This window comes from Atta colombica, unplaced genomic scaffold, assembly GCF_001594045.1.
Source record: "Atta colombica isolate Treedump-2 unplaced genomic scaffold, Acol1.0 scaffold254, whole genome shotgun sequence".
Lineage (NCBI taxonomy): Eukaryota > Metazoa > Arthropoda > Insecta > Hymenoptera > Formicidae > Atta > Atta colombica.
Genome location: NW_017259353.1, coordinates 662,825 through 677,098, shown reverse-complemented (window position 1 = coordinate 677,098; position 14,274 = coordinate 662,825). Strand labels below are relative to the sequence as shown.

The window sequence follows — 14,274 nt, the reverse complement described above, 5'->3', positions numbered from 1 at the left end:
ATATATATATATATGTATAGAGAGAGAGAGAGAGAGAGAGAGAGAGAGAGAGAGAAGGCAATGTTTCACAATGTTATCAAAATATTCCATGCATAATTCCTCAAAAACTATATTCCTGAAAAATCACTGGAATGTCAAAATCATAGACATGTACCCTGTATTTATTTTTGTATTTTATCACTTTATTTAGCCGTCCATAATTTTGCACACTCAATCCCGCACGCAATATGCTTAACGGTTGGAGAGGTTGTACAGATAACTGCGGAATGTACAGATTGGTATTACGGCCGCAGCAAGTTTAAGGGTACATGTGGAATTTTTCCAAAATCCTACATACATATCCTACAAAAATCAACGAATACGGATAACTTAGTACAAGAGATCACTAACGTCTTAAGAGAATGGGGACATTATTGGAAACATTTATATGTGGTATGTATAGAATACTTCTTGTCAAACATAAACAATTTGTTTATTTCTGGAAATAAAAAGAGTATTATACAGAGCAGACATAACTTCATAATTCTGTATGTTTTAGACACATTCCGAACACTTCAGAACGATGCAGCAGCAAATTCTGGATGCAATTGGATACAGAAGCAAGATTTTGAGTGGGACTTTAACAGTAGACGAATTAAAAGATATGAAGAGATTGGCAACAGCAAAGATAGATACTGGAAATCAGCTGTTAGGTTTGGATATGGTGGTTCGAGACGAGCATGGAAATATTTTGAATCCCATGGAGACAAGCACTATACAATTGTATTATCATCATGAGACTGCTGCAGAGAGAATAAGAAAAGCATGCAATGATACCAAGAAAAAACCCTATAAGCCACAAGTACCTGTATATTCACATATCTTCTTCGTCAGTGTGAGAAATTTTGTATGTAAAATGGCAGAGGATGTAGAGCTACTGTTGACTTTATACGATGGCAGAGAGATGAAAGCTATCACAGAAAATTATGTGGTATCGTGGAGTAAAGAGGGACTTGCAAGGGACATTGATCAGTTGCACAATCTTAGAGTATTGTTCACAGATCTTGGTTCCAGAGATTTAACAAGAGACAAAGTTTATTTAGCCTGTTACGTAATTAGAATAGGCGGTATGGAAGCCAAAGAACCAGATCACCGTCGCTCAAGTGTTACACAAGCCAATCAAACAAAAATTAAGAGCGCGGAAACTATGAGAAGACCGTTTGGTGTTGCCGCGATGGATATTACCTTATTCATTACTGGCAAGCTTGAGGGTGATGTTGAGCAACATCATTTTATACCTTTTGTACAGTAAGTACATACTTCAGTTTTAATAAGATCAGAATATTTTTTAATAAGATTAAATAATATGGCATTCGTAACAAAGTGTCAAAGAAAAGCATTATGATGATTTTTATAAAATCGAGTTAGAATTCTTTTTGTTGGTTTTCTGCTTTTGTTTCAGATGTTGCGAGAAAGATAGCCTTGATGGTACGTTACGTAGAATTATTGCACAAAAAGAAGCAAATATTCAGAAACATGTCAATGGTAATATTGCCAATGTCACAGGGGGACAAGGATTATGGACTAGCTTAAAATTGTTAAGGGGTGATCCGAAACAGGTAAGTTCTAAAATAAAATTATTCTGTGAAATTACTTTGATTATGCTATAAAAAGAAAATTATATTTTGCATTTTTAATACTTGAAAGGTACGTGATGAAAATCCACATTTGGTACTGGGTAATGTTGCAATCGCGCGTAAAATGGGATTCCCAGAAGTTATTTTGCCGGGTGACGTACGTAATGATCTGTATCTAACATTAATTAGCGGTGAATTTAGCAAAGGCTCCAAATCTACAGACAAAAATGTAGAAGTAACGGTTAGTAAGATAAATTAAAAAAAAATTATATTCTGTATACACTTACACATATATATGAATATTTGCAAATTTTAACAGGTTAAAGTATGTAATGAATATGGTATTGCAATTCCCGGAGTTATGACATTAGGTGGCGGCGTGACTCCAATTGACGAGTATCGTAGCGTTATTTATTATCACGAAGACAAACCTAGATGGTGCGAAACATTTAAGATTGCCATACCTATAGAAGAATTTAAACAGGCCCACTTAAAGTTTACGTTTAAGCATCGTAGTTCTAACGAGGCGAAAGATAAGTCTGAAAAGCCATTTGCTTTAAGTTATGTTCGATTAATGCAACGCAATGGAACGACTTTACAAGACATACAACATGAATTGTTGGTTTATAAATTAGAACAGAAGAAATATGAAGAGAGCGATATATCTTATTTTAAATTGCCATCAACACGTGGAGAATTGGTACACTTATTTGATAAAGAGATCAAAAAATTAATATTCTTAAATGTTGTACATTTTATTTTATTTTTTTCTTCATTTTTGTTTGTATGTTTTAGGCTGAATTAAATATGGAGAAAAAGCCAAGTTTAGGATCTTTAACATTAACCAGTAAGGATAGCTTTTTAATAGCAACTAATATTTGCTCAACTAAATTGACCCAAAATGTAGACTTATTAGGTTTACTCAATTGGGCGTCACACAATACGGACTTAAAAGAATCTTTAGCTGCTTTAATGAAAGTTGATGGGGAGGAAATAGTGAAGTTTTTGCAGGTAACAATAAATCTAATTTATTGAAAATGAAAATTATATATACATAATTAAAAATAATTTTTTTATAAAGTATAAATATAAATAAAGTATAATTATATTCTGTTTTTTTAGGATGTTTTGGATGCTTTATTTAACATTTTGATGAGTAATTCAGACAGTGATGTCTACGATGACATGGTCTTTGAGTGCCTTTTATATATTATCGGACTTGTGTCCGATAGAAAGTATCAGCACTTTCAACCAGTATTAGATTTATATATTTCTGAAAGTTTTTCTGCAACTCTCGCATATAAAAAATTGATTGCGGTATTACGTAAACGTATAGACAGCGTCAGCAATGGCGATGGTCAGGAACGAGATTTATTGCTTAAGACAATGAAAAGTTTGCAATACTGCATGAGGTTTATTGTCGAATCTCGTCTTTTATTTACTGAGTATGTTTTATTATTATATATATATAATTTTTTTATATATTATGTAATCATAAATAAAATGTTTTATAAAATTATCTAAAATAGGCTATGAGTAGATACTCCAAAAAAGAATTACTTTCAATTAATATTTATAATTTATTTTAAAAGGTTAAATCAAGATGAAGAAGAATTCTCACAAACTTTAACTGATCTCTTACGATCTATCGTTAATCTCATGAGTCACGAAACAGATGGTACTCTGTTGGTTCAAGGAGCCTGTCTCAAGTACCTACCAACAACGATACCTCATTTATTAAGAGTTTATAGCGGCAAGCAACTGAGCACGATTTTAACAGATTTACTTGTAACTTTACCAACCGGTAGATTAACCAAACAAAAAATGATGACAGTAAACGACATTGTACACAGTCCGCTTTTTTTAAATGCAGATTGTAGAGCGATTTTATTACCGAGAATTACTATACTTGTCAGAGATTTACTGGAATCTAAAGAGGAGGTAAGATGTTATAAAGTATGCTATTTCCTAATGCTATTTCTTAACTTACAGTTTAAGCGATATGAAATGTTCACATTATTTTTCTATCTCACAAAAAATAATATCAGTTCATATACTTATTTATATTTTCGCAATACATGATACGGCCTAACTACATAAATTTACATATAACCGGATTTGTTGAAATTCACGAATTTTCACTTACATTTGATATCATTCAGTGTGATGTACGATAAATATCATTGTTCGTGCTTTCCGTGCAGCCTGCGATTCCTCCGCCACGCATCTTTCTGACTCTTCTCTCTCAATCTTTTTTTTACAGAGGATGTCTCTTCATTTTTATTTTTTAATTTGTGATTTTTTTTGTTCTAATTAAATTCTTTGTTAAACTCTAGCTAATTTTTTAATTTTACATTTAAAAAAAAATAATTACATAAACTATGATTTCAGAAAATTTAATAAAAATAATGATAATTATTATTAAGTTGCATTAGCTGAAAATATAACATATTGAAAGACATCCTTTACACTTACTTTTGATAAGCATGAAAAGGGAAATGTATACGACTTGAAAAAGATTGAAACTTGGAATGTAGCATGTGTTTGTTTAGTAATGTTATTGTATAATGTTTATTCTGCATTGTGCGATTTTTCCATAAGATTATTTGATATAAAGTTCATATGACATAGAAAATTTAAAATTATTTAATAAAAATCTATCTAATCTACTTCTTTTCTGATGTACTATGAATACTTTTCTAGTATTGATATTTCATGCTGTATTTCATGATACTGTGTCCTGCAGTTCTATATTTACATTGTGGTGTCGGAAAATTTTCAATGTAGTGTGTACATCCTTAGAAAAAATGGTATTGTTTTTTTCAACTAACAAGGGTTGTTTCATTTTTTGTACGGTTTGGTTTTGGTTAATGGCGTTTAAAGGGGCTATCGAGTACGCCTGGAAAGAGCGTGGCGAAGGTAGCCAGGTTGCTCGGCGAAAATCGGCATCGGCTCAACCAACATCGCGGCTACTCCGAAGAGGTAATTTTTATCCTGCATAAATGCAGAAAGTCTCCTATGTGGATAAATAATGTGTTTTCATAGCATCATGATTTTGAGACTATTTAACATAGAACTTTGATGTATCTGCACTTTATCTGTTGTATTGCATTAAAATTTTAGCATCGGTGATTCGCGTTACGTAAGTTATTTTTTTTGTATGAATGTACAGATTGTATAGTGTATCCATATCACACACTAATTTAGATGTATTATAGATTGATATATATTCGCAATAATTTTTTTATTTATATTTTAATACACAGTATGTCTGAAATTTTTCTAAACAAAAATTCTAAACAATTACGAATTTAAATATCAGCTTTTATTCATATTAAGCTTTTACATAATCCCTTCCCTCTCGATATACACAATAAATTTCAATTATGAATTGGAAGCTATTATATGGTACTTCTTTTTCAGAATCGCCTTTATTTCATGCATCTCATTACATCTTGAATCGCTGATACATCAGTACATAAAAAAATTATTTTAAGTGCAATTTTATTTTGGAAAATATCAAAAAGTGTCGGAATTAAATCAAGTAAATACGGATGGATAGATGATAAATTACTATTATCTGTCAAAAACTGTAAAACAGTCCTAATTGTGTGTGCAGGCGCATTGGCGTGCGAATTTGTATCTATAGTCAAATCGTAAATTCAGCATTATAATGCGTTAGCTAAATGCGATTCTATAAGAGGAATATTATAATAGTTTCCAATCATTGTATCATTCTGCGCGTATCGAAAAGGGAAAGAATTATGTAGAAATCTGATATAAATAATAGCTGATATGAATAATATCTGAATTTGTTGATTTTTTAAATTTTTTAATTTTTGTCTGAAAACTTTTTAAACATACTGTGTAAATAATTCACAGAGCAATTTACTTTTTATATTTGTTTTTTATATTTCCTTAGGTGGAATTGTGTGTCAAGATCTTATCTGACATTCTGGAACTGACTTTTAGAAAAGACATAGGTAGCACAGTGTCAGATGTCAAGGAGATAATGCTAACAGCCTTACGTACCATTATACAGACAGTTATATCAATGGACAGAGAAAATCCTTTAGTTGGAAATTTAGTTTCAGTAATGTTAGCAATATTCAGGTATATTTAAGATTCCAAAAATATAAAACAAAAATGTAAAAATTATGAAAAGAACAAGGACTAAAATATCTTTTTCCTTCTTAATCCCTTTTCAGACAAATGACACAACTCCATTATGAAGTGTATATCAATCATTTTGGAACTAAAATTGATTTACTTGACTTTCTTATGGAAATACTGCTTGTCTTTAAAGATCTGGTTTCTAGAAGTGTATTTCCTGGAGACTGGTGTGAGATGATCATGCTCCAAAATAACATTATTTTGAATTCTTTACGGTACTTCTCGGCCACAATTAGAGATTATTTTTTTACTGAATTTGAGCAACAAGCATGGTCAAATTTTTTCCATTGCGCTATTGCATTTTTAACACAACCTGCCTTACAATTGGAGACATTTACATCAGCGAAACGAAATCGTATTATTAAGCGCTACAAAGATATGCGCAGGTATGTCTCTTACGTAATATAATAATTACGCAGAATGTTTCAAGGCTATCACAATAAAACTAAAGATTCAAATAGAAAGAATATTTTTAACATTGAGACAAATTCTTAATCCATACATTTTATGTATCATTTTTGATGTATGTTTAATCATATTTATTAAATATTATATTGTTAAATAAAACGAATATTTTTTTCTTTTGGTATGTTACAGAGCAACTGTGTTCGAAATTAGATCTATGTGGTTCAACTTGGGTCAACACAAAATATTGTTTGTACCCGCTTTAGTTGGTGCCATCCTTGAAATGGCATTAATACCCGATACTGAATTAAGAAAAGCTACTATACCTATTTTTTTCGATATGATGCAATGCGAGTACTATAGTTCACGTATAGTGGAAGGATATGGGGATACTAAGCGCGATCCTGCTCATATCAAAGCTAATTTTACAGAATATGAAAACGAAATGATTGCAAAACTGGATATTCTGGTATAGTATTTTGTAATAATTTTATATATAAATAGAAGCAGAACAGAGTCTTAATTGAAATTTACTTTGATAATTACATTAATGAAAAGTCACTTCATAAAAGTTTGGTTTTTACAGGTCGAAGGAGGCAGAGGCGACGAACATTTTCGTACACTGTGGACTGATGTTATGGGTTCTTTATGTGAAAAACATTCTACAATGCGAGAACAAGGCTTACGTTTCGTAGATACTATATCTAGACTTATGGAACGCTTATTGCAATATCGCGATATTATTCACGCCGAATCCCAAGAGCATCGTATGCTTTGTACTGTGAATTTATTGGAATTTTATTCTGAGATTAATAGAAAGGAAATGTATATTAGGTAAATGCAAGAAATCTATTATATTTTTATAAATTAAATGTGTTTTAATTGTCTTTTATTTAAGTCTTTAATTTAGGTCTGATTAAATGTGATTGGTTTAGATTTTTTAATATTAATCTAAATATTCCATAAATAAAAATTAATATAATAAATATATGTATATTAAAACATATTAAATGATTTTCTTTATATATTTTATAGATATGTAAACAAGCTATGTGAATTACATCTAGAATGCGATAACTATACAGAAGCTGCTTATTCTTTAAAACTCCACAGCCAGTTATTAGCATGGAGTGATCAGCCTTTATCACCTTTATTAATATCACACAGGTAACTTTACCAACCAATATTAAATGATTTATGTAAGCTTGTTTAGAAATGAAATTAATATTAAAAAATTCAATCATTTTTCTAGATATCCTTTATGTCAAACACATCGTGAATTGAAAGAAGCGTTATACAATGATATCATTGATTATTTTGATAAAGGAAGAATGTGGGAATGCGCTCTTGCCGTTTGTAAAGAACTAGTTTCACAATATGAAGAGGAAACATTTGATTATTTGCAATTGTCCGTCCTACTAATACGCATGGCAAAGTTTTATGATTGTATAGTAAAACAATTAAGACCTGAACCAGAATACTTCAGAGTCGCATATTACGGCAAAGGACATCCTGCTTTTCTTCAAAATAAAGTACTTTCACATATTTATTAACGTATTTATTAACATATCTTTAATCATTGTTTATTTTTGTTCTTTGTTCAATGAAATAATATATTTGCGATATAGGTATTTGTTTATCGAGGAAAGGAATATGAACGACTTAGTGATTTTTGTACAAGAACACTAAATCAACTACCGAATGCAGAACAAATGAATAAATTGTCTCCGCCCACCACAGAAATGTTAGAATCATATCAACAGTATGTACAAATTAATAAGGTAGAGCCATTGATGGATGAAAAAAGGCATCGTTTAAGTGGTAAACCAGTTACTGCAGAAGCAGTTTTAAGGTGCATATTTAACATTATAGTTTGTGTAAAATTTCATCAATTTTCTATTGTATTTTTATGATTATCATTGTTTTTATATTTTAGATATCATCGTGTGAATGATGTGCAGCGTTTTAGATTTTCAAGACCTGCTCCGAGAAAAGAAATCATTGCAATAAATAGCGATAAAGAAAAGGAAGTAAATATTAGTACTAACAATAGCAATGAATTTGCCTCGTTATGGTTAGAACGGACAGTACTTGTTACAAGTTACCCGTTACCGGGAATTCTTCGATGGTTTCCTGTGACATCTAGCGAGACATATTTAGTCAGCCCCTTGAGAAACGCAATTGAAACTATGGAAGCTACGAACACAGCACTGAGGGATCTTATTATTGCTAACAAGTTTGTATCATATTTATACATATATATTAATTTATTTTATTCTCGATACAAATTATAATCTCATATTGCAACTTTTTAACTTAAAAACTTTTAATTTTTTAACTAATTTTTTTAAAACCAAGGCTTATATGAATCAAACTTTAAGAATGAATCTAAAATCTATCTACTACACGTTGATCGTTTCTACATAAAATCATACACATTATTCCATTTTTTAATAATTTATAATGAATGTAACAAAGTGTTAAAATAAAATTGATTTACTTGTTTATTATATTTGTTCATTATTTTACAATATAAATTTTTATGAAACTACTATTTGTTTTATACAGGAGTGATCCTAGTCTTCCATTAAATCCTTTGAGCATGAAATTGAATGGCATATTGGATCCAGCTGTTATGGGTGGTATCGATAATTACGAAAAAGCTTTTCTCAACGCAGAGTATAAAGATAGTCATCCGGACGAAAGTTCAGATCTTCTCAAGTTAGAAGGGCTCATTGCAGAACAAATCCCTCTACTCAGTGTAGGTCTGCAGTTACATAAAACACGAGCACCTACCGAGTTAGCACCGTTTCATCAACGTTTAGAGCAATGTTTCATGTCTATGCGTAATCAAGTAGAAGCTAAATATGGAAAAAGAGTAAGTTTTTAATCATTCAAATCAATATCTATCGAAATAATAATCAAGTTAACTCGCATTAAATTTATAAATTTATTCTATAACACAGACTTGCGATTTACAAATTGAAAGCCTAACGCAAACTGTAACAATGCGAAGACCACCAATTTCGAGAGGAGATAATCACTGTCTGTCCGAATCAAATATGAATAATTCAGAGTAAGCTTTTCCGTCCATTCTTGCATGGCATGTTTATTATTTTATTAATAAGTTTATATGTGTGTGTGTGTGTGTGTGTGTGTGTGTGTGTGTGTGTGTGTGTGTGTGTGTGTTTTTGTGTGTGTGTGTGTGTGTGTGTGTGTGTGTGTGTGTGTGTGTGTGTGTGTGTGTGTGTGTGTGTGTGTGTGTGTGTGTGTGTAACTAACATAGATATAATTATTGCATAGCATGTTATTGCTACATCACAATCATCATTATTAAAATAAGACACAATATTTTAAAAAGTTATTAATTGTCTTAAGAAGTAATTAAAGTCAATTATTTTTAACATTATCTTGTGCATTAAATGTCAAAATAATGCGCCCATTCTGCGAAACATAATTCCTAAGCAGTATATAAATAAAAACAAAATATACAAAAATTAGTATGTATATTATTTAAAATATACAAAATCAAATATTGTTGGTCTGGGAAATCTGTATCAATAGTAAAATAATATATAGCTATTCTGTAATTACTCCATTCAGCTGTGTAACTCACTACAGGGTATCTTCACTTACAAGATCCCAAGTTGCAACGTTCAAGTCGCTTACATCGTTCAATTTTAACAACAACACATCTTCGAATAATACTCAAAACGTCAATTTGTCAAGGTAAAGTCATCATACCAGTGTTAACTTACCTCCAGCACTAACTAAAATTTAAAGCATTTTTTTTTTTGTAGATGAATTAGTGTAATCTCGATTTCAAAGAAAATATTTATGCATTTATACTTGGATTTTATATGAAATATACATATAAATATTCTATTTTAATTGATAATCGTTAGATGCACGAATTTATTTTATATTTATTAAAAATCACATTTTATATTTATAGAAGATAAATAATATAAAAATTTAGAACACATGATAGAAAAGAATGCAATATGATTTCAGGAATATTGCTGTTGGACCTGATAAACTCTCACATAATACCTTATTATCCTTTCGTCGCACTTAATACTCCTATATAAATGTTCTCGTTCTTTTTACATTTTACATTTTTTAATGAAAGCATCATGCATAATGCTTAATATTATTTAATACTGCATAATGTTTATTTTTGCTTGTTTTTTTGTTAATTTTTATACAATTAATATATATCCTATATATTGCACACTAATCTAATTTATTTTATTTTACATACATATATATTCCGAGAGTAGGAAACATTCATAAAACAATAAAGTTACAATTAGCATTGAATAAATAATAATGAAGTTTATATATATTAAACAGGAAAGAATAATTTAAAAAATAACTATTAAATATATAAATAAAAATTTTCAATGTAACTCTAGAAGCATATAAAGTCTATTCTATATTGCGTAAATGTAGTTGTAAGTATAAAAATTCTCCAATCAGCCGAATATGAGAAGAATATTTGACTGTAATTGATCAATTCTTACAATTACAAGTATTTATTACGTTTATGCAATTGTAGAATAGATTTAAGACAATAAGTCGATAAAAACTATTTTGAATGTCACATAATCATGTTTCTATAATATGTATATTATATATATCATTCTATATATTTAATTCTAAGTGTATACAAAAAGTGTATTTTATTTCTTTGTGATTATTATTGTGATTTTTATATCTGTTCATTTATTTATTCTGCTTTTTATCTACATGATTTTATTTTGCATAATAATATCATAAATATCCCTGTAATATATATCTTCTTCACACACAACTGGCAATCTCTACTAAACTTCCTAAGTCTACAATAACTACGATAGGTAATTAAAAATATACACTTGTGTTACGAGATTATTGCAAAGCTCGAATGGCTTCGCAATTATTATTCGTTATTTCTCTTACCACAATGATCCCTCAGCAAATATTAGCATATACACGTTTAGAAAATTTTATTTTAATAATTGTAAATTTTAATTTTTTTTTTGTGAAAATTTTATTTTAATAATAATAAATTTTAATTTATTTTATTATGAGATTCAATCGCGCTTATCTACTCAATCATGAGTTGCGCATTGTTCAATTAATAGTTGATCTTTAACTTTTCTATCTATCCAGAGTTGCAAGTTTTCTTTTTTAAATGATAGAGACATCTTTAATCGCGCGAATATTTTTAATCTGTAGAAACAACTCTATGCGTTCACACATCTTGTCAACGGCCTCTTTGCAAAAAGCATTGGGAAATCCAAGTCCAGGAACATATAAGAAAAAAGATTCGAAACGTAGAAGCTCGCGAAAGAGTGATTCTGCTACAGTAACAAAAACCGATCAACCAACCAGCCAGTGGTATACCACCACCGAAATATCTAGTTCAATTCAACAAGCAACATCATCTGTTACATCGTTAATATCTAATTTACAATCAACACATATATTCGAACTTCGACAAGAGGTAAAGACTTTGAACATTGTCTTATTGCTTACAATTTTGAAGTAAATATAATTAATAACTATAAACTTCTTTGCACTTCTACAGCTCACACCTAAACGTCCCCTAAGATCGGAAGCGGAAAAAGAAAGAAGAATGAGTAATCGTTGGTCTGGTCAATCTCATTACCTAAGAAACATCAACAATGGACTAGAATCAAGCGGTTTAGGAAAAGGAAACAGAGATAGCGTCGGTACAACTGATAGTACAGCATCTGAGGATGATCCACCACCGCCTTTACCAATTAAAATGCGTGAAGCCGATTATTGTAATCTTCCAGAGGAACTGTCCACTAATCGATCTGCTTTAAATAATCTAAAGTCTTCGGGACAGTGTAAAAACAAGTTGCCGACGCCTACCGACGATGATGTAGACAGTCATTCTAAACCGCCGACACCTCCACCGAAACCAAAAAGACCGGTTCACAATTTGAACAAGAATACATTTGCCTCCAATGATATCGAAAACTCACTTGTTGAGGATTCGTCAACAGCATAATATAATACAATATGATATATAGACGTCACGATGTTCACCTTGCCAAGTGTTGTGAACAAAATAGCAATCATCTACGTTTATAAAAGCATTCTCCATCTAATTTTTGTATCGTTAATATTTAGAAGAGTTACCATTCATTAGCGTTAGTGTTATAATATATTTCTTTGTGCCTTTCTTTCGCGATTTAGGATAAGCTAATAAGTACACGCTACTATGACACAAAATCCTTTACAAATGTACTCTGTACAACAGAAAGTATTGTTTTATATATAACGAGCAATGTTATTGACAAAGGAATCCAAAGTTAATATGGATTTAAAAGATATAATATTTTATAATTTATAATGCGCACAATGTGACAAAGACTATAATGACATCACTATCTGACACTATAGCAATGCATTTATTACATTTCTATTCTTATACAGCGAAGCTTTGTGCTATATTCAGAGATCCAAGATTTTTATATTATCGAGATAAAATGACGCAAAAAAAGTAGAATTTGTGCTGTATAAGGATGAAAAGCGAAATTCGCTTTTAACAATCGTTCATTCTAAATAAGCGCATTATTGAACGTTTTAATATTGCTTTATTACAATTTACATGCTTGCTGTAATATCCATTACAATGCGTAGCATACTATAGTAATGTCCATTTTTTCGATTAAAGACTTCATTTCGATATGACTTTGGATATATATATTCGTGGAAAATATATATTTTTTATAAATTTTGATATAAAAGGTATACATATATAGCTTTAATTATAATAAAAAACTTTGGAGACCTTTTATATTTTATACTAACCATTTCTGAACGGATTTGCTATTACTAATACAATACGCATTAAATATAATGAAAATAGTTAACGCATTTGCAATTTTTTGTTTATTATAATATTATAATTTATTTTACAAATTCGATTTTTATAACATAATTATGAGAGTAGTTATAATTTAATCGCGACATATAGTTATTTAAATATTACCAAGAGCCATTGTGATCTAGTGGTAAAACAATTTATATGTGTTAATGTTTATATAAGTCATTCATACTTGTTAACAGTGAGACTATAGTCTTATATGTTAACTTATTTTTAAAAATACAGAAGAAGATATTGATTGTTTATAAACATATTCAGTATGCAATAATGATAATGCATATGTTTTTTGCATATCTATTTCATCCAAATGAATAATGTAATGATTATATAATGGTCGTAATACAGTCATATGATACTGTGTGCTTCTTAATGGAGCACAAAATCAGAGTAAATGTTTAAGTAAATTACAAAAAGTTATAATTTTTAATTTTATAATCATAAAGACTTTACAATCAATTAGGATACCGATTTGTGTTGCTTTTTAGTTACAGCATATTCTAAAACCTTACTATCAGAAACAATCGTTTATATCGTTGATACAAGTTATTTATTACATTTTTCATCATTATTATTTGAGTCTCATGCCAAAGAGATTAGTGCTTTATTTATTAAAAGCGTTAGAGAGCATTATATGTATTGCTAATAAAAAGTAATATTTGATATTTATCTAATGCACGAAGCTAAAGAATCAATAAGCTAAAAAATAAAGAGCTTAATAGTTTATTCATTATTATAATAATTAATGTAACAAAGATCTGTATTCAAAGTTATTGTTCTTATGTTAGTTCAACTTGTTTACTTATTTACGGAATTTATTCCAAAAAAGAAAACAAATACATAACTATGTATTTGACAGAGCATTTATGAATACAGTTCTTAGCTTTGACACCAATTTTGTTATGTAATCGAAAAAATTGACAATATATTGATTCTAAAAATTAAGAAATTTAATATAGTGCTTTGCTTTCTTAATTATATAATTACTAATTATATAATTACTAATTAACTAATGTACCATCTAATGTATCATCTTTGTATCTAAACTGAAACAATCTTTCTTTTTTTCTAGAAATTAAAAGCCTATAACGGTCGAAGCTGAATCTTTTAATGCTTAAAATAATTCAATCTTAAATTACTATATATATATATTATATATATTACTATATATATTAC

The 14,274-nt window shown here is 29.5% G+C and overlaps 1 protein-coding gene across 1 annotated transcript in view; it reads left to right on the top strand.

The window, feature by feature from the left end:
• Positions 1–12,778, top strand: part of LOC108689031 (dedicator of cytokinesis protein 1) — a 13,620-nt gene extending 842 nt beyond the window's left edge. Inside the window, exons 2-23 of the mRNA XM_018195621.1 lie at positions 191–432; positions 539–1,287; positions 1,442–1,598; positions 1,687–1,857; positions 1,936–2,316; positions 2,412–2,627; positions 2,739–3,061; positions 3,209–3,557; positions 4,500–4,598; positions 5,539–5,729; positions 5,825–6,175; positions 6,387–6,663; positions 6,781–7,028; positions 7,230–7,361; positions 7,447–7,726; positions 7,823–8,046; positions 8,131–8,430; positions 8,763–9,072; positions 9,161–9,270; positions 9,816–9,923; positions 11,418–11,685; positions 11,770–12,778. Coding sequence (XP_018051110.1) covers positions 191–432; positions 539–1,287; positions 1,442–1,598; positions 1,687–1,857; positions 1,936–2,316; positions 2,412–2,627; positions 2,739–3,061; positions 3,209–3,557; positions 4,500–4,598; positions 5,539–5,729; positions 5,825–6,175; positions 6,387–6,663; positions 6,781–7,028; positions 7,230–7,361; positions 7,447–7,726; positions 7,823–8,046; positions 8,131–8,430; positions 8,763–9,072; positions 9,161–9,270; positions 9,816–9,923; positions 11,418–11,685; positions 11,770–12,219 — 5,936 coding nt within the window. The 3' untranslated portion in view covers positions 12,220–12,778. The remainder of the gene's footprint in view (positions 1–190; positions 433–538; positions 1,288–1,441; positions 1,599–1,686; positions 1,858–1,935; positions 2,317–2,411; positions 2,628–2,738; positions 3,062–3,208; positions 3,558–4,499; positions 4,599–5,538; positions 5,730–5,824; positions 6,176–6,386; positions 6,664–6,780; positions 7,029–7,229; positions 7,362–7,446; positions 7,727–7,822; positions 8,047–8,130; positions 8,431–8,762; positions 9,073–9,160; positions 9,271–9,815; positions 9,924–11,417; positions 11,686–11,769) is intronic.
• Positions 12,779–14,274: the final 1,496 nt, after the last annotated feature.